At 35.3% G+C, this 21,878-nt stretch overlaps 1 protein-coding gene across 1 annotated transcript in view; it reads left to right on the forward strand.

Annotated features, from left to right (window-relative positions):
• LOC575618 (dynamin-binding protein) overlaps positions 1-13,440 on the forward strand; it is a 55,416-nt gene extending 41,976 nt beyond the window's left edge. Inside the window, exons 21-27 of the mRNA XM_030993216.1 lie at positions 1,559-1,651; positions 3,638-3,730; positions 6,696-6,878; positions 7,453-7,638; positions 8,738-8,936; positions 9,819-9,940; positions 10,531-13,440. Of these exons, the coding sequence (XP_030849076.1) occupies positions 1,559-1,651; positions 3,638-3,730; positions 6,696-6,878; positions 7,453-7,638; positions 8,738-8,936; positions 9,819-9,940; positions 10,531-10,707 (1,053 nt within the window). The 3' untranslated portion in view covers positions 10,708-13,440. The remainder of the gene's footprint in view (positions 1-1,558; positions 1,652-3,637; positions 3,731-6,695; positions 6,879-7,452; positions 7,639-8,737; positions 8,937-9,818; positions 9,941-10,530) is intronic.
• The last annotated feature ends 8,438 nt before the right edge of the window (positions 13,441-21,878 follow it).

Below are 21,878 nucleotides of genomic sequence, written 5' to 3' on the forward strand. Positions count from 1 at the left end.
TCTAGTGGGTGCTTATCTCTTCACTTCAGTATGCAGTGTTTTCATCATTTTTTTTTTCTTTTATTAACCCCCACCATGTTGAAGTGATTGTATTTAAAGCACTGTTTAGACACGATGCTGTAAACAGATTTGGAAAACCACCGGGGTAGATATTTTGGTGTTCCTTAATGACAGGGGCAATATTTTTATGATGAAGATGAAAACATACCGGCTTGTATCAAAGGCCCGCTCCTTTCGCATCAGTTATCCCACAGTAGTTTGACTCAACCTTTTTTATTTAGAACCCTAAAAGATATATGCCAGATGCATGAGAAGTAAGGGCAAACATTGTTGAACTCACTGCATCCATTTTTATCTCATGGCTATACTGCATTTGATGGCAAGAGTTTTAAAAAAGAAAAAAAGCTGTAAGATCCTTCAATTGGCAACACTTAGATAGGTTCAAATTTGTTATTTTTTGATCAAATTTTTTTTTCTTTAACTTTCATAGGCATTACATTATAATCGTCCCTATTTTCACAAAGTGACGGTAGTGAATGAAAATCACATACAATTTGCGTGCGGATTTTCCTCACTACCGTCACTTCGTGAAAACAGGAACGATATGTTACAATGTAGCAATAAAAAGGCAATTTTTATTATTGCCAATTTGAATAACAATTATGTGATCAGTTTAGCCCTAGAATTAAATCCTCTCCTTCAAATCATCATTTTTTTGGTGGTAGGTTTTTTTTCAAGTGGTTTGCAGTGTTGTGTCTAAACTGGGCCCTGTTTCATGAAACTTGTCATCATGTACAAGTTATAGTAGCCATAGTTTGTTATTTAACCTACTGAAATCACTGCGTTTCATTGACTGTACGTGATTTTGTCATCAAATGTTGGCACTTGTTTGGTGAAACAGGGACCCTGGCTCTTAGGATTAGTAACACTCTAACCTTTTCAGTAGCTTTCACAATATTAAGTCTGAATTTCAATGGAAAGACGGACAGTACAGTCACCGACTCTCCACTAAAAAATAAAAGACAAAATATGAAGGAGTATGACCCTCTTCACAAAAGTTCTGCAATTCAAGTTTGAGAATTAATTTTTGTCTCTTGTTACTATAAATGTATAATTATTTTTTAATTGGTATCATTGACAAGTTTGTACAATAATGCCCTATTTGTAATAGTTATGCAGTTGTCACAAGAGCAAGTGTCCTGCAACCTCTCCAAGATCAGACTTGTTCAACAGATGCCCCTATGATCCTCTTTTTCTTATGTTAATTGAGAGCTGATTTGATGAGATAACCACCTGTTAGTGACCACGCTGGGATGTCTGATCCTTCATGGCCAAACTAGTGCAGATAGGCTTTAATATGTCTCCCTCATCTAATCTTTCACATCTTTCCAAGCAGTTGTCATAGGAGCAAGTGTCCTACAAAGTTTCCAAGATCAAACTTGCTCAAGATCGGAGGATTTCCTTTTTTCAAGACTTTGATTTCTTTAACCAGTGTCTCTCGTCTCATCTTTCTCATCTTTCCTTATCCCTTTCTTTCTGCATCACATCCATCCCTTAGTCTAAGCACAAGAAGAAAGACCTTGACAGTGATGACGATGAGGCTACGACCGTGGGTAGCCCCCGGCGGCTCAAGGAGAAGGTCTCTAAAGAGGTCGGGAAACACAACTTTCAATCTGCATGCCCAAAGTCAATGTTGTGCCCCAATCCATGATGGTTGTCGTTGTAATCTAACTGTTACCCCTCCCCACTCCCCACCCCACTTGCCTTGCTTCAGATTTGTCTTGCATTCCTCAGAGCAAAGATCGTTGTTGTTAAATGTATAGATGTAAAATAAAAGAACAAAAATGTTTGGAGAAGATGAGAATAAGCCTTCAGATGTTGGGAAACACAACTTTAAATTTGCATGGCCAAGATCAATGTTGTGTCCAGAACCCCTTATGACCAATGTTGTCTAACTGTTGTCCCCACCCCTCCACGACTCTTCCATCTTTCCAATCCCTTACCTCTTTGTTTCTGGTTTATTTGTACTTGATTGAATGTAATGTATAGTTTGGTTGGTAGAAGTGCCTATTGGAGGTGTAAAATAGAAGGCCAAAATGTTTTTGAAGATAAGAATAAGGGTCATTCATGAAGTAGTTTAATTTGTTCAGAAGTTTTCATAGGTAATATGTGCATGACTTTGATCCAGAGCTGTGATTCAACTGTCTTTCATCACCTCTTGTTTCTGGTTCACTTGTATTACACATACCTGATTACTTTGTAGACAGAAATGTGGGACATGAAAGGCTATTTTTAGATTGGTGTACTTTGTTGTTACACAGACTTCAAAAGAGGTTTTGAACCATAACTATTGATTTGCATGGCCAACCCCTTGGCAGTCCAAGTGGTTTAACTGCTGTCTCTCCCCTCCCACCCTTTCACCCTCTCCTGGTGTATTTGTAGTCTGTATAGTGTTCATTTTGTGGTTGGTAGAAGAGCATGTAAATGGCAAGTAGAGGAAAAATTATAGGAAAACAAATATTTGAAGCAGATGAGAATGAGGTTTGATTTGATTAAAGTTGCTCGTGAAGACTTTAAAAGAGGTCAGAAAGCACACTTTTTTTCTTCTTTTCTTTTTAATTTTCATTGCCAAGATCCACACTGTATTGCACTCGTTAGTAATGAATGCATTTTAATTGCTGTTCCCCCCCCCCCCCCCCCCCACTTTGCTTCAGGTTATATGTTTAATTGTACTCAACATAGCATAGATGTTTGTTGTCTCATTGTCGATACTACAACTACAGTATTTTGCCATAGACGGTAGGACTGGTCATGGGTATACTTGGCAAATGTATGTATAAAAAAGAATTAGAACAAAAAGATGTTTAAGGAAGCCCAGAATGAGGTGGATTTAATGGAAAATTTTACGAGCTAAAGGCTCTACAGAATTTGCGATGGATCTACGGTTAGGTTTAAGGTTTGTGTTAAGTTTAACGCTGGGTTTAAGGTAAGTCTAGCCTGGGGTTAGGGCCGGGTTTTATTTGGTGACGTGTGCATGATACAATCTTGATTTACTAATTGTATACTGGATATGCACCAACTTGTTAATTAATGCAGGTGTATGTGTGGGTTTTTTTATGTGTGATGAATTGCGATTTGAATCCATCACAGTTCACTGTCACCTTTTTAATGTCCCTTTTTAAAATAAATAATATTGTTTCATTCAGATTGTTAGAAATTGCACACATGAGCAGACAGTAAATATCACAGAACATGTTAAGTCTATTTCCAATGCTGCACATTGTGCCATTCATGCATACGAATGATTTAATTGTGTGTAATCATTACAGTCTCTAAATTGGCAGTGCAGTGTGAATGTGTAATTAATAATTGTGTTTGAAATGGCAGCTTTTTGCAGAATTCAATGATTTTCATCCACATTAGTTGATTCCTTATATATTTTGATGTATTTTTTGAGCTACCGGTATGTAGGAGTTGGAAACAGGAAGAATATGTGCCAATTCGAGGATGAAAAGTGATTTATTTAGGTAGATCGATCTTGAGATCACTGCTATGTCTTTGTAGAAGAAAGATCCTGCCTTTTTTTCATGATTCTATTCCTCTTGCTATATCTCCTTTTACATCAAACCGCCCGTAGTCCAAACATAAGAGACTCACAGACAGTGCTAGCGAAGACGAGGCAACGACCGTAGGGGCGCCCCGACGTCTCAAAGAACGACATCCAAGAGAGGTTTGGGAAATGAGACGCCAAAATTATATCTGCCTGCCCCTCGTCTTGTCTGTGTCAGTGACAATATTTTTTTTAAGAAGAAGAAAACATAGAGAAAGATTGTGGAGTTGAGATGTTCTTGAAAAGAGTGATATAATTTTTAATGAATGAATATTGTATCCTTTGTGTTGATAACCACTACATGGCGCATGCTTTACATTCTTGTCAACAAGTGTTTGCAATAAGTGCCTGAATGATACATTATTAGTTTAAAATTGGACAAATTCTTAATTTAAATGTGTATATTTGTCATGCGAATTCCCCTGCATGATACATGTAATTGTTTATCAAACCAGAAAATCACTCACTTGATCTTGGGTTTGGTAGGAGAGTGTATGTGGGGGGAGGGGTGGCTTAGTTGTGCCAGGATGTGAGTAAGGTTCTTCATGTTGGCATCTTCATCATCATCATTATCATCATCATCATCAACTATTACAGTTAGCACGTTCCCTCTCATAAAGGGTTACTGACTTTCGCGCCATGATGACACTCCCTCCCTCAACTTCTTCTTGTCTTGAGCATCCTCCTCATTTTTCCAAACCTTACTGCTTTCTTTCTTCACCATATATTTACATGAAATTGTCGGTCTTCCTTTCCCTCTTACGCCATCCACTTCCAGATCCCGCACTCATTTCACAGGTTCATCATCTTCCCTTCTCAACACATGACCCACCCATCTCAATCCAATTCTCTTTACCACTCCCACCACAGTTTCTTCCGGACCCCTCCTTTCCATGAGCTTACTTGTGTTCTTGGCTCTTTCTGTTTTCCTCAAGATACCTTCTTCTACTGTCTTCACATTCCAAGTTTCTGATCCATTCAAGTTTATGAATTCATTTGTGCAGTAAAGGAACATCATATAATTTAGTTCAAGTTTACTTAGTGATTGGTAATGAGAAACCACCCTTTATATCATTTTTGTTACAGATACTTGCATGAAACATGAAATGATTGATGATAATCTGTGATAACTACTTTTCCATATTGATCTTGTTTATCTTTGGTTGATATATGAACCGGTACCTCTGTATTGTCCCTACACTGATTCATTCATTTATTTGCCCTTATTTCATTGTTTGAGAGAGTTTGTTTGATTTAAATGCTTCTCAAGTCTTGCTGCTCCTAATTCAAAGAAAATGAATGTCATTATAATTATGTTTTAAGTTTCTAACTGTATGCCTCTGCCCATCAAAAGCGGTGCAAGAGGCAGTGTTCTACCATCTAATAACAAGGCCTTTATTTGCAAGCTCCATATATCATATATTTCCTATCAATACTGTTTATCATATTAATGCTAATTTATCTTTCTAACATTGTTGTGAAGATTTTGCTTGATATTTAATTATTTGCATCCAGTACATTCACATGTACGCTGTGTCATGCACCCATCTTCCGTTTACAAACATTTTATCTGTTTCACATGTTTATGTCCGAACATTTGGTCCAGAAAACATACTACTGTCAGGCTGGTGTAATGCCATGATTTATATATATATATATTTTGCAAGGAATGACAAAGTTAAAAACTAAATTATTCATACCCTTAACAATTTTATTGTTAAAGGAGGTGAAAAATTAATTATTCCCCATTCATGTTTCTTGAGAATGTGACATTTTACAGCATACTTGTTAAAAGTATTCAACAAAGGCCCCACGTTTACCAGTCCACCATTCATTTCTTAAGTCACGAACTACACACAAACATAACTTTTACAAGGGTTATGAATAATTTAGTTGTTAACTCTAATGATAGTGTGTGGTCGAATGAGACACATGAATGTTCTCAACTTATTTCAAAGAGCATGCTGTGTACTGTATATGAACATCTAGTGTATGATTTGGTTTGAATTTTTATGTAAACCCACATTATATGGAGCCTGTCTCAACTGTCCACCAAAAAGAAAAAAGTGATTATGCATTTGCTTCAAACGTATGTGAGAAACATTTGAATTGAAGGCCTACGTGTACAGGTATGTGAAACTGTCCAAAGGATTCCCATCCATTACCAAGTATTATTGAATTGTATCATGGAAATTTGTGAACACAACTTGACATGAAAACCTTACTTTAATTTGATGTTTTGTCTGATTCAACCTATAAGTAGAGCAGGGGGCTGTTGCACACAACTTAACATTGATGGTAACTACCATGGAAACCTTGATTTTGATTGGCTGTTGAGCCCTGTTACCATGGTAGTTGCCATTGATGGCAAAGTTACCATCGATGGTAAGTTTTATGCAACGGGGCCCATGTATCAGCTTCATATGGTCATCAGATACACGTCCTAGATGTGGTCGTTTACAACAAAATAGCTGAATAGATTTTGCGAGTGTGTCTTCTTTCTATTCACCTAACATAAATGGTAATAGTGTGGACCTGTTGTGATGATGTTATATACTAAACCCTGTCCCCAATCTTCATCTTCCTGTCCCTCATTCTCTCTCTTTCTCTTTCATTATAAATTTTCTCAACAAAACAGTAAATTTGTTTGTAACTTTGCCCGTTTTTTTAGATTATACTGTTACAACTTTTTGGGACCGAAACTAGATGTTTATGCAGCCTAATTTAAGGGGCTTGTGCCATGCAAACATTGCTTCTTTAGAATGCCCCTCCATTTCATTGTGTAAACTTAGCTCAATAATATTCCATTATCATTTCCAGTTTTTCAATTCATTTCTATAATTCCATAATAAAAACAGTTACATCAACATGCAGTAAATATAATAGAAGTACGACTTATACATAATTATTCTATTTCAGTTGCAATATTTTTATTTTGTCTTTTATAAATCTCATGACATTGTTTTGATATCAATATTGAATTTCTATGTACCTTGTACATGTTTATGTTCATATCAAAAGAGAAATCTATAAATCAAACCAAACCAATTAATTTTTATATTTCTCTTTGGCTCCATCTTCTTAGGTCAAGGATGAGAAGGAGGTTGCAAGAAAGAATTACGAGGCTCTTAACATTCAACTCAAAGACGAGCTACCTAGACTATGCTCCATGTCACTGGCGCTCTTTAAATCCTGCGTCATATCTTTCATAGAGGCTGAGAGAGATCACATTAACTCGACACTCAAGAGGCTTTATCCCTTGATTGAGGTAAAACCTAATTGGAGAAAAGGATATAGAGTACCGAATCTGTGACATCATAAAAATCTATTTGTCAGAATTTCTCAAAATTTTGTTTATTCTCAGAAACAGCATCAAAAATAATATCCAAATGTCGAAAGCCAATTGGCTGAGATATGACCATCTGAATAAAAAGATTTCCTATAGGAGCTCAGTGTTTTTTCCCTCTGGTTTGTAATGTTATGAACCAGATCAAATAACACTGAGTTCGTATAGAAGTTCAACATGACACACATTATGTCTGATTTTGAGGTAAAAATTTAAGAATTCTTATGCTGCAATAAACATGTATATTTACATGTTCAATATGTTTGTATGACAAACAATTGAAAATGACTTACATGAACCATAGTTATAAAAACTTTTCCTCCTTCTTTTGTCTTCGTCTCTATCGTCAAATCCACTAACTTTCAGGTGCAAGAGTTCTTTTGCTGCATGCACAGGTACTTTAAAATGTATGTGTATGAAACATAATTGGAAATATCCTACATGTACCATTATTTATAAAAACTTGTTCTTCATTTGATCTTCCTCAAATTGGCAGCTCTCGATCGTCAAATCGACCGACATGACAAACATCATGTCTGACTTTGAGACGAGCCATCAAGATGCATCTGAAGGGATGCTCATCTATTCCTTCGTACCGAGAAACTTTGACCGGAAGGTCGACAAGACGGAGAAGAAATCCAAGAAGCCGTTTACCGAGCCGAAAGTCCCTGCAAGTAAACCAGTAAGTTGAGAATTATGTTTCTTAGGCATGTAGGCATATAGTTGAGTTCTGGTCAAGCGATTGCGATCAGTAAAGGTTGATCATCTAGCATATAAGTATTGGTGTGTACTGCAAGGTTCTGGAATAATCAAAATGTTAAGAAATTTGGCCCAGTCTCGGTACACACAGAGATGTATATTGGACTACATGAACATGTGACATAAAAATCTGTCCCAATAGGTATGCTGTTACATGTCATACTTAGAATACTAAGGCTTTTGAAGAGAGTTGCTTTTCACTTTTCAGGGAACATGTTTTATCTGATGTTCTTCCACACTTGCATAAAAACAATGATAATGCTCACAAATCATGTTTTACCTCTTCCCAGCACTCAACCGTCTCTTTAAAGCTAAAGGGTTGCCATTGGATCAACCTTTGGTACAGTGTTGAGTCAAGGGTTGAAGTTCAGAATTCTGTTAGTTTAGTGAACTGTTCAGGGGAAAAATTGTTGCCAGGGGTTGGTTGAAGAACCTATTGAACAGATCACTGTTGATAAGTTATTATTATACAGATTTCAGTCTTTCAAATTTCACTCTCCAATCTGCGACCATCCTCAAAGGCGCAGAGTAAGGCACAGCATCAGAGCAACACGATGCATTTAAAGTGTTTTAATGATAACAAAAAGACTATTGATGATTTCAGTCTTTATTTAAAATATCTCTTTTAAATCCACAACTATCCTCAAAAGCACAGAGCAACTCCATTCATTTTGAATGGTATGTATTTTAGTAATAAAACTATCAAATTTAAAACGTCTCTTTATTGCGCAGCCATCATTAAAAGCCCAATGGAAGGCAAAACGTCAGAGCAGCTCTGATTCTCTTTCCATGTTAAAATTAATAACAAAAAGACTTATAGTTAGGATTTTATATACAAAAATTATAGACTTCAATCATTTAATTTCTTGCTCTCAATTGTATAACCATTGTCAAAAGATCATAGCAAGGTACGACATCAGAACAACTCGATGTACTTTACATCTTTAGATACAAAAGATGATTAATCCTATCGCCGATCGGAAGTCTTTAATAAGCTCAAATGTCTCTCTTTATTTCTACAGCCATCATCAAAAGCTCAGAGCGAGGCGCAGCGTCAGAGCGTCATGACACGCTACCCAACGGGCCGGGTATACCAAGTGAAGTCTAACTTCATAGCCCAGCAGCCAATGGATATCAGTGTATACAAGGCTAACATTGTGGGGATCATTAAAGAGCAGGATCCGACCGGGAGCTCTGACAGGTGGTACGTCGACAGTGGAGGTAAGACTGAAAGCTACAAAATTATAATACCATTACAATACCATTACAATACCATTACAATACCATTACAATACCATTACACTACCATTACACTACCATTACAATACCATTACAATACCATAACAATACCATTTCAATACCATTACAATACCATAACAATACCATTACAATACCGTTACAATACCATTACAAAACCGTTACAATACCGTTACAATACCATTACAAAACCTTTACAATACCGTTATAATACCGTTACAATACCATTACAGTACCATTACAGTACCATTACAGTACCATTACAATACCATTACAATACCATTTCAACAATACCATTTCACAGTGACAAACGACAGGTTTTGTTATAAGCTACTGAAATCCTTGCTTCTGATTGGTTATAAGCAAATTTGAAAAAAGGCTATGTGAAACGGTTCCCTGGGAGGTGTTTCACAAAGATTCTAAGTCGAACTTAACTCTAAGTTGGACTTATGGAGAGCCATTTGTAGCCATAAAATGAAATATATTCAAAAGCAAAAATTTAAGTATTTTAGACTTTTCATAAATTCCCCATCAAGAACATGTAATCTTCCATGATATCAGAAAGTATGTATGATTTGAATCAACATTTGTATGCCTGTTAGAATAACTTTTACAAAATATTCTCAAAGATGCCAACGGCTTTCCATAATTGTTAAGTCTGTATCTAATAACAAACAGAGGAGCGAGTATGCATAGGACATCTGTAGCACGTAGCCATTTTTATTGTTTGCATGTATACCACTTATGATATTCACGTAACCTTTAAAAAGAAATGTTAAACAAACATTTTCCTACATCATTTGTGAACAATCCTGTCAAATACTTTGATTTTGATTCTCTTGACAGCATCCCAAGGGTTTGTACCGATGGGTATCCTAGCAGCATGTAACGAAAGTCACTCAACAAACATCTACTCCAGTGATGATGAGGCCAATAAAGGGCCTTATAGCGACCTCGGGTCACCCCAGGTAAGCCACAAACTTCTGCCAAAATAAAGATGAAACATAGAATAACTCGCTGCAAATCATTTATTATTTCTTATTCAGGTCCTCTAACTTTCAACATGTTAAAACTACAGTCAAACCTGTCTATAGCGACTGCCTAAGGGAAACACAAAGTGTAATAACATTATTATGCAGTGTATTCATACACTAATTCATACATTACATATCGTAATATTTTACAACAGTAATATTATGCAGTGTATTCATACATTACATATCGTAATCTTTTACGACAGTATTATTATGCAGTATATTCATACATTGCATATCGTAATCTTTTACGACAGTACTATTATGCATTTTATTCATACATTACATATCCCAATCTTTTATGAGAGTATTATTATGCAGTGTATTCATACATTACATATTGTAATCTTTCATGACAGTATCAGTATGCACTGCAGTCATACATTACATATTGTAATCTTTTACGACAGTATTATTATGTAGTGTATTCATACATTGCGTAACGTAATCTTTTGCGTCAGTATTATAATGCAGTGTATTCTTACACAAATTCATACATTACATACTGTAATCTTTTACGGCAGTATTATTATGCTGAGTGGGGCTTTACGGCCAGCAGTCCGAATGAGCTGAGCCTGACAGAGGGCGGTGTTGTGACGGTCATTGCAGCTCAAGACACAGAAGGCAACTCAGAGTGGTGGTTGGTCGAGAAAGACGGAGAACAGGGTTTTGTCCCAAGCACTTATCTAGCCAAAGTCTAAAACCTCACCATTACTATTAGTCATTCTATTTTTTGTCCGCTGTTTGTTGTAGTTGTGATTAAAATTCTTGATGATGATATTCCCTTCTATTATCGCGATTACCACATTGTGATGTAATGTTCCTATGCAAAGGACTTTGGTTATTAATTCACAGACTTTAGCTCTCGAAACCGTAGTGTTCTTTCGTGTCTCCTTGGACCAAGATTAATGTATCTTTATCTTCGGAGTAGTTGCTACAACCGGCCGTGTCAGACACGTTGTCCCGGGGTGCGAGATAGGACTCTTGTAGCGTGCAATAACAATTAACATTACCACATAAACCGTAGCGCTCAGCGCATTCAAGGAATAGATCCTACCAGGTACCATCATGTGGCAAATCTAGATTAGATGTAATGGCTTGCCAAAGGTCTCTGATGTTGTGGCATGGATTTGAACCCTGTACCTTTTGGTTCACAGTCTTGAGACTTATCCACTAGACCACAACACCTGTAAATGTGATAGCGACTCAGATAAAATTACAGCCGGGCTTCCGGGGGTTTTCATGTGAAGTGCACTGTGACCTGGGGCTGTATCTATCTCGTTTTGTTGATGGAGAAATCATTATAATCATCAAATTGGCAACTATGTAAACTGAGGTCAAAGGTCATATGTTTTATTTCATGTGATATCTTTTAATGGTAATAGAGAGGTTATTACATTTCAAATGACATACATATAATGCAATATGTATTAGTGTATACAGTCTCGGTGTCATAATGGATTTCAATATATCATGAGTATTTATTATGTATAAATAGATTAAGACCCTATGTTTATAACGTGCATATACTTTGTGATAGATTACTGGTATTTATTTTTGGTATGAGAGTAGTGTATTTTGTGTAGATTTTTTTTTTTCTGCTGAGGAAAGAAATATATTTATTCAACTGTTGTCTGTGGCCCGTTGTGAATGTCTTTCCATTGCTTAGATCTATGAGTGAGTGTTATTTATTTTGCTTAATTGTGCTTCTAGTATAGTTACATACCAGCTTTTCTTTCATTATTTAGGATGTGGGTAGTTACTCTGTTTTTCATCTTACCAAAGTACATGGTTAACTCGACAAAATTTTCAAGTATTTGATTGAAAAAATTGAACTCGTTTGGGTAAGACTGCTGCCATAAACATCCATGCTTGTGCACTTTCACAACTCACATCAACCGGAAATATTTGAGTGATTGATTGGCTCAAAACGGTTCCTTAGGTATAGAGGGTCAATAAGTTTTCACATGAATTTGACAGAAAATAAAGTACTTAACTTATAATATTCAGAAGAATATTTCACAGACGTACCCTCTTGTGAACGTACTCACAGGTGTGTTACCAAAGAAAAGAAAATACTTGATGGGTTTACAAGGTAAATATAGTTTCATAGATTTAGAGGTTTATGACAAGGTTTTTAGTGGTAAGTACTGCAGGGCTTTAGAGGTATGGTGTGGATTTGACAGATAAAAAAAAAAGTTAAATGTTATGTGTACTAAATTAACACATTACCGTCCATGTACAGTGTACTTACAGTAACATGCCCTTTTTTAAAAACACAATTTCACTTATTGACAAAATTCTCTTATATATTTTAACACTGGAATACCGTACATTAACTGAAGGAAAAGATGGATATAAAGTTGCATGTACATGGGGCTGCAGGGTAGAAGTTTATTCAGAGGATCGCGGCAAAAGGCTTTAACGCATCAGGGTCTTTCAAAGTAATTTATAGAAAAGAATTGTTAATGTGTGCTGTTCATGAACACATTCTTGTGTGCATCCTTTCACAGGTTATTGACCAAAAAACAAACTGCTTACATGAATGATTGTGAAGTGAAACTGCCCCATTTTGTTAATTTCCACATACTCTGTTGCTTAGATTTCCTCATACACACGCAAAAAAGGACTAGAGCAGGAAGAATATTACAAAGGGGTTAGAAATAGGAATCAATTTTTTTTGCCTCATCTGCATTATTTTATTCATTTGCTGCATATTGTTTTCATCAGCATTAAACAAATGATGATGGTGCTCTGAATATATGATATATTCTCTTGAGCTGCAACTACATGATATGAATCATTTTTTTCATCAGCATTTAATAAGTATTTGCTTGTGCTATCTTGCCAATTATTAATTTGATTCAATTCAATTCAATTGTTTGTGGCTCCTCAAAAAATTTGCAGCTAGGAATGTTCTTCTTCTGAGCAAAGCTTGTCTACATGGTCTATCGATAGTAGAATCTTTGCAATCTCGAAACAAAACAATGATAAGAAGAAACAATGAAAACAAACCCCACCCATACCCTTTTTTAGGGTGGGGGGGGGGGGGGGGCAGGTTTGATTGTGACTCATAGCATACCTTTCAAGCACGCTACAAATTTTGATTTAACTATTAAAGCCACACTGTACTAGTGAATCCCCTCTAGCACCATCTCAGGTCAGTTGTAGCAGTAGGGTCCCATTAATCGCTGCTTTGTTGGTTCTCGCATTGAATCCTCTGTCTGCGAAGCAGAGATTGGGTATTTGGTTACACACTGTTGGCAAGTTGACCAAGAGATGGCGCTGTGCAGTAAACAGTACGCTAGGGCAAAAATTTCAGTTGAGTATCACTTTAAACAAACCTCAAGGGCCATTTGACTACCTCTTGACCGAAGACAGACCCAGTTCCACTTTTTGTTATGATTAAAAAGTGACAAAGGTGTGAAAGCTCATCTACACCTGTATAATTGGCTAATTTTTCTGTATTTGTTTTTCTTCTCTCAGATATTAGAGTTCTTAAAGCTTTGTGATATTCAGTAGGCTTGCGGGTGCACCATGTGAGAGAGAGAGAGAGAGAGAGAGAGAGAGGATTGAGGAGTCCTGAAAAAGACTCTCTGTATAATTTTTCTTGAGGGTGTGTAGTCCTGAAAAGGACTGTTTGTGTAGTCTTGAAAAAGACAGTTGGTTATCTTTCTTAGCTTATAGTTCTAAGGAGAACATGGTGCACCCGCAAGCCTACTGTATATCTACATCACCATGCAAGCCGACACTAACAAGCAGCATTGTGATATTGTTATACATCGTTATGTTTGTTCTTGTTTTTTTCTGGTTTTATTTTGTATTAGACCCAATTGATGTTAATGTAATCAGAAAAAGTTAAAATGTGATATTAACTGTATTTTGATGTTATATACATACAGGAAACATGAAATGATTATATTGAGGTTTTAGTGATGTTATGCAAAATGTGAACGATATTATGCAGTTTTTCCTTGCGTGAAATACATGTAGCTTTAGAAGTTTGCGTCCAATACCATTCTATGTACAATGTATACTCTTGATCACTCGCTTCGTCCATTTTGTATATCATAGTTTTTTTATAATAAAAGTGCAAAATGGGGTTGGAAATTCAAAAAAAAAATTGAGCATTGTATTTTTAAATTGGTGGACTGTATGAGGAGTTATTCCTTAGCTGTGAATGTAACAATGACATTGCTAGCAATAAAATATGTTGTCTGTTTGATGCTAAAGGGCTTTAACTTGTATTCTTAGAAACAGAGTTAGAGCCCTTATGGCTCTAAACAGACAACGTGTGTGTACATTAATGAATGTATCATTATTTCAATGTTAATCCAAAAACAGATGTATAAGTAGAAATGGTGATTTATTTTTGTGTATGAATGGAAAGTGGTTTTCCTTTTGATATTAAGTATTACTTATTATACATTCTATAAAAGTTTTAAAAAAATCAGGTTAAATTGTGTTTTTAAGTGTAAGTCTGAGGTGGTATGCTTGCAATTATTTTATCTCTTATTTTAGGGAAAGTTTTGTAGAATTGTCATTTAAAAGCTTAACTATGATGAGGTGTTGGATCACTAGTGAAGGTAACTTTATAGGCCTACATGGATACTTTGTATTTCATATACATTTCTGTCAAAATTGGAGTTAATGAGAACAATTTCAACTTGTTTCGACAACTGCATATATCCAATAGACCACTACAGTAAGAGAGAGATGATGGAGAGTTATATACAGGAACACAATCATCTCATCACGATTGTGAAAAGAAGACAGCTACAGTGGTTTGAGAAGATGGGAGAATAGCTTGGCAAACACTATCTTGCAAGGCGGAACTGATAAGAGAAACAGACAAGCTAGGACATGGACTGATAACATCAAGCAGTGGATGGGAATGTTATTTGAGCAGGTAACAAGAACAGCTGAAGACGGGAAGTTATGGAGAACCTGTGTTCATTGGCACCCCAACAGCCTCCAAACTATGGGACATAAATAGATGGATATAGATTTTATAACTGAATCCCTTCACTAAAATAAGATACAAAAATGTTTTTCAGCATACCACTTCTCAATGTTGATGTTGAGTGAAATAAATGTATATCTCTTCTTCAAAATAATTTCTCACTTATACTGAATTGAAGATGTTTTATCAGTCAGAACGTGTGTATCAATTTGCATGTCTATACAATATAATGTCATCATATTTTCTATGTTTGGTCAATGATAACAGTGTCATGTTGAAGAATAGTAAGGCACTTTGTCGATACTTCTGTCCCTTTTGGTTAATAATGTATTATCGATTATTGCGCGTACGAGCCCAGTTTTGCATACTACACTCTAGTTGAATAGACATGGCCATGGTAAATGTGTTACCCCTAGTCAATATTGCTGTGTTTTTTTTTGTAGGTGTTATGGGAATGTAGTGAGATGTGTGTGATAGAAACAAAATATATCATATTGAATGGATTAATTATCAGATTTAATTAAATAAAATATATATTCCAACATTAGATCCCAGATATTGGTTTCTGTAATGATCATCCGATTAACGATCACATGCAGTATGTGACGTTTTCTTCTATCTCTGTCTCTGTCTCTCTCTTCATCTCTTTCTTTTGCTCTGAATTTGTTAGGTCTTCATTTGTTTTATTTTTTTGTTTGTTGCATTGATTTCAATTTAATATATAGATATAATGAAATGGATTGATATATGGAAGTCGAATTTGTAATATTCATGTGTGCAATTAAAATAGATATGAATATATTATATTATAAATGTCCCAAACCATACAGTGGTGTATCCTGGTTCAATTAGAGTGTATTGATAATGAAATGTTAATTGAAATTCATTAGGTATTATAAACAATGGTGAAGAAATGTATTATGACCCCCCTCGTATGTACTTAATGTTGATATGTTGTAGTCAGTATTGGTGCTTCAGTCTGTATACATGTAATTCAAGCATTACACAATACAAAGACATCAGGTTATTTAAAGCATTATCAAATTAGGCCCATATTGATATCAGGAGGTATAATAATTGATTTCCAAATAATATTTTGGGTATGATAGATTTTTCCCTTTTTTTGTATTCATTTTCCATTTCCCTTCTTCATCCCTCTCTCTCTCTCTCTCTCTCTGTCTCTCTCTTTCTCTGCCTCTCTCTCTCTGTCTCTCTCTTTCTCTGCCTCTCTCTTTCTCTATCTCTCTCTCTCTCTCTCTCTCTGCCTCTCTCTCTCTCTCTCTCTCTCTCTCCCTCTCTCTCTCTTTCTCTCTCCCTCTCTCTCTTCCCGTCTCTCAATCAATCCTTTTTGGAGTTGTTCCTGTACAGTATGTTTGCAAAGGGCCCTTTCTTCCTTTCAAAAAAATGGACTGATTTTATGAACGTGCTATTAGAACTCAAAAGTTGTTACTGCCATAGAGCTTGCGCTGTGTAGCTGCAGGTCGTTATGGAATTCTATACTGCTATCATGTAATGCTTGCTATTGATAATAAGTTATAAATAAACATGCTTGGAAGATACATCCTTATAGTAGTAATATAACATAAAGAAACTCACATTTCGGAATGTTAAGAGAATAGTCTTCGTTTTTATGAAGTTGTGTCCTGTTTGCACTAAATGAAAATCACTGACCATATTATCTTACTCATATATGTTGAGTGTTGATATACCAAAAATGACTAGTATTGTCTGAATATATAGCAACATTCTGTTTTATGCAATATTAAAGACATGCAATTGTGTACATGTATGTAACCTCTGTGAAAGGCTGGTCAGATATGGATGATAAAAATAATGATAACCATGACGATGACAAGTATTTCCCATCCTGCCTCTTACAGGGGTGTAAGTGTGTATTATAATGTGGGTAATTTGAAAATAGATGCTCTACATCGGCAGGTCGTACCTCAATAATTAATGATATGTCTCCCTCAACAATGTTATAGACTTGTTGGGAGTGCCTGTTATGTGATTTTCTTATGACAGGCCACTTTTACATGGTAACAATTATGCAATTAGTCTCTGGACGGCTATTTTGTAATTTTAAAGAACCACAAACCAAAACATTTAATTCATTCAGTTCCAGTATAGGCATATGCACTCAGAAGTCATTACATAACAATCTGATAAACAGAAAAACAGAGCAGATGCAAATAATTTTAAATGGAAAGACTGTCCTCTTATACAGTTAAGTAGGAAGTGCTCGAACGCAAGAGGAAATGAATTTTTCTTCTGATTGTGAAGAAAGAACTAATTTTCAAGTTGCATCACCGATCAGATGACCTTCTTCAGTCGCTTGTTATCATAACCATCATCCATGCAAACACTTCACTGTATATTCAAATCTGACTGCCCTTTGGAATCTATTACCATTCCTCATATAGTATGTGTGTATTTTATGAATTATTCAGTGTGAAAAAAGAAATCTGTCTCATCTTTTTTTAGTTACGACAGATCCTCTGTGATGAAGCATGTACTTATTGTTTGTCTTTTTTCAAGAAAGCGTGATTATGAATATTTATATATCTGTAGTGTGAGTTTTGTATATGGCTTCTGTTTGATATATATCATATATTGTGAACCCAATTCTATATTAGTACTTTGTGCCCATTCTTATCTATATACATTGTATCTCCATGAAATTCCTGTGAATAAATATTTGTGCAAATATTTGTGAAAAAAGAAGAGTGTCACTTGCTTGTTTTTAATGTTTATGAGTATTCTGGATGAATGTTTCCAAGTGAAACTTGAAAGTATCTATTAAAGGGCAAGTCCACCTTGGTATTATCTTGGTTATAAAAGTAGATCAGTGAAAGTTTGAGCAATATTTGATTAAAAGTAGTAAAGTAAAGATTTAGTGAAGTTGCAATAAATAAAAAACAAATGGGCAACACTGTGAATATCTTGCGAGCTCCTCTCCAATTTGCTTTGTACAAATAATTTCATTGACTTTCATTTTTCTTAGTTATTAGTGACAGAAGAGACTCGTGTCGTACAGGAGTTGTATAAAAAACATGTGCAATAATTATATTAAGGGTGAAGGTACGATGGAAACATTTCTGAAGTTTCTTCAATTGTTGAAGTTTTTAGTACAGGAAAAAATTGGAGGAGACCTCGTAAGATGCGTCAGAGAATTGCCAATTCATGTTTGATTGATTGCGCCTTCAAATGTTCATAACTTTCTTATGTTAATCATTATTTGCTCAAACTTTTATTGACCCGATTCTGTTGAAAAACAATTTAATGTCGGAGTAGCCTTACTCTTTTAAACAAAATCACATTCTGTTAAAGCACTTGGGTCGATGGTGGCAAATACATTTTAGTGTCTTCTTATTTAAAGGCATATAAGCCCACAGATTGGACTAGAACCAAAATTTGATCAAAAGAACACCAATGACACCTCTTAACAGAAGTCCATTGAAGAGGGAGCACCATCCCCTTCAAATACCAAAAAATACAATTCTGTCATTCTATAATAGATAACACTTTATGTGCAAACACTCTACTTTTCTCTACCTTTCTATTCCCCTGTCCCACTCTCTCTCTCTCCTTCATGCCACACCCCTCTATCTCTCTCCTTCATGCCACACCCCTCTATCTCTCTCTCCTTCATGCCACACCCCTCTATCTCTCTCTCTCTCTCTCTCCTTCATGCCACACCCCTCTATCTCTATAGCTTTCTCCACCCACCCCCTTCTCTCTCTTGTTCTGTCTCTTTTCTCCTCCTCTCCATCTTTCCCCTCTTTCTTTCTCTCTCCCTCTCTTTCTCTCCCCCCCCCCCCTCTCTCTCTCTCTCTCTCTACCACTTTCCCCTCTTTCTTTCTCTCTCCCTCTCTTTCTCTCTCCCCTCCCCCTCTCTCTACCACTTTCCCCTCTTTCTTTCTCTCTCCCTCTCTTTCTCTCTCCCCTCCCCTCTCTCTCTCTCTCCCTCTACCACTTTGTCTTCTTTTGTTTAAATGTGATATGACATTTGCGATTGATTGTGATTCGTTCAGATCAATCGCCACTCTTTGTTTGGTGACTTCAATTAACTACATTTGAAACGATACAATGATACAAGCACACAGCACTGCATTTAGATTCTTTGTTCATTTCACAATTCCACTTTATGTAAAGCACAAATAATACTTTACAAATGCTACTTACACATAATATTGCTATAATTGTGAATAATGTCCAAAAGGAAAACACAAATATTAATGACAAAGTTAAAACACATAATAAATAGAACAGCAAATGTGTATAAATAACAACATCAACAAAAAGACAACCCCAAAATGGTTTATATATCGTTTTGATACAAATACTCTCCACTGAGATAATGTGTGGGACTAAGAAAAAAAAAGGAGAAAACTCCATCACCAACATTTACATTCTAAACCAAACAATAAAATGTATTATATTCCACATATCGGTAGTAAGAATCTTGCTCTACGATTGGTCAAAAGTAAATCGTGATGAAAGATAGATCGCCCATCATTGATGGGAGAAAAGAAGTTTGTTACACTGTGTAGATAGTACTACTATCTTCAATAAAAGTGCGTTGCACTTGGTAGATAGTAGTACTATCTACACAGTGGAACGAACTTTAATTGTATACGCTGCGTATTGCTCTCCTCTTTAAGCGCTTTTAGTGTTAGTACGCGAATTATGGTCACACCACCATTCTGAATACACTGTACGTATCGTACACCGTTTGCTAGCTGTTAATCGATGACTTGTTGCTCTAAAATGACGGAAGAAGTGAAATGTTTCCGATCTTTAAAAGGATAAACAGGAATATAGAGTGAACATACTTAACCAGAATAGTAAGCCATTGGAATAGGAAGATGAATAAGTTGGACAATTTCATTTGACAGCCATACATCAGCCATAAATTAACATTTCTTTGTCAAGTTTTGGACAAATGCAGCAATTCTTCCCATGAGTTTATGCAGTAAATGAATTAAACAGTTGTAAAATGTTATGTTATCAAGTTTGGACTAATCTTACAAGTGATATAGTACATGATTACAATAGCACTGTAGTGGGTAGGAAGGGTAGTACTGATTTCTTGAAAAGAAATATTTTGTGGATACAGGTACATAATGAGAGGCATATAACCCTGTCACTAAAATCATTCCACATTTTGTGGTTTGGCAAATGACATTTATTTGTAATCTTGAACATTCAGTGTAAGATTTGATTCAGAACCCTAAACATATGCATGAGTAGAAAGCCAGGGAAAACATTTTTGCACACACCACAACCATTTCTGTTTTCTGGACTATATTGTTTTTTATGCCAAGAAGTTTTCAAAAGGAAAATAGGCTCAACAATCCTTAAGTTGGCAACATGTCTAGATATTCAAAATCATTGTTTTTCTATTAAAATTGGCAATTTGTTCTACATTTTTGACAACATTCTTGTCTATGCATATTATTTGCAGAGACGTTACATTTTATCTTGCCAATGTAGTGACAAAATAAAACAAATCATTGTTGCCAGTTTAGAGGAATAAGTGTGATGAATTTAGCCCTACAAATAAAAGCTGTCTAGAAATGACTGATAGTATACAACCTCTAACACTTACTTTATGAATATTGCACACATAATTATCTTAAAAAGGAAACTTGTACAAAATAGGATATTTGACATGGGTATTGCAGATATGCCAAAATAAATCCTTGTTTTCATACAGAATACAGAGGGAAGATTTAAGTTACAGTTTGTAAGCTTTCAGTGTAAAATATTTCATTTACATAATAGTAAAAGGGTTGTCTGATAATATATCAGCCTATGTGTTTCTTTAAATACATGAACATTTTAAATCAACACATAAATTAGCAGATTTAAGATACGGAATGAATACGATTTCAGACTTTACATGTATGTATAAGGAGCTATATCTACGCTATATTTAAAAATGATTATCATAAATTGCCTCATTAGGGTTCTGGATAGTACATACATGTATTACAAATTAATGTCTATGCTTTTAGAGCACTATTCGCATGTCAGTCGCCAAAAATGGGAGTTTTTCAAAATATACCAAATTAAAGGAACAGATTTTACATTATAAATAAATAAAAACATGGGCTGATTATTGACTCCTCTTACTATAAAAAGAGATCATTTAAAATATATCAACAATTAAATTTTAAAAAGACTGTACCTGGCACCTTTCATGTGATGGAGATATGTCTTGCAAAAGAAAAGAGGAAACTGTACTATATCAGTTTTGTTAATAATACTTGTGGTATTGCCCATATATATCTGGGAATATGAAATCACCAACAAGCGGTTTAAGAGCTTGAAAGCTATCTAGCACAAATTAAAAAAGAAAACAACTATAAAAGCTATGTTACTCTAAAACAACAACATAAAAGGGAGAAAAACTTGGCAATTTCCACAAACACACCAGTAAAAAAACCACAATCACTAAATATTCATAAATAACACAAACTATTTACAATAAGAATGAATATCTATAATACACATACATGTATGAACATTTAAATCTAACATGATATATTACAAATCGATAAATAATCATGAATGATTAATATATTAACAGGAAGATTATTGATATTGAAAGTACTTGTGCAACGATTCTTACTAAGGAAAACAAATTTAACATCTACTGTGCCACTGGGTAAATAAATAATCATCAAAACAAACCGTTACTGTTAAAATCATAAGTTTTTATACTTAAATTCATTTCTACATTTGGCATAAAATATCTTCAATGGAAAACCATGTAGCTGTATCTGGTGCTAAGAAAGATAACAACAGTCCTTTTCAGGACTACACACACCCCCAAGAAAGATTACAGAGTCAGAGTCCTTTTCAGGGCTCCTCAACCCTCTCTCTCTCTCTCTCTCTCGCTCA

Source organism: Strongylocentrotus purpuratus, unplaced genomic scaffold (genome assembly GCF_000002235.5).
Source record: "Strongylocentrotus purpuratus isolate Spur 01 unplaced genomic scaffold, Spur_5.0 spur5_scaffold_20, whole genome shotgun sequence".
Taxonomy (NCBI): Eukaryota; Metazoa; Echinodermata; class Echinoidea; order Camarodonta; family Strongylocentrotidae; genus Strongylocentrotus; species Strongylocentrotus purpuratus.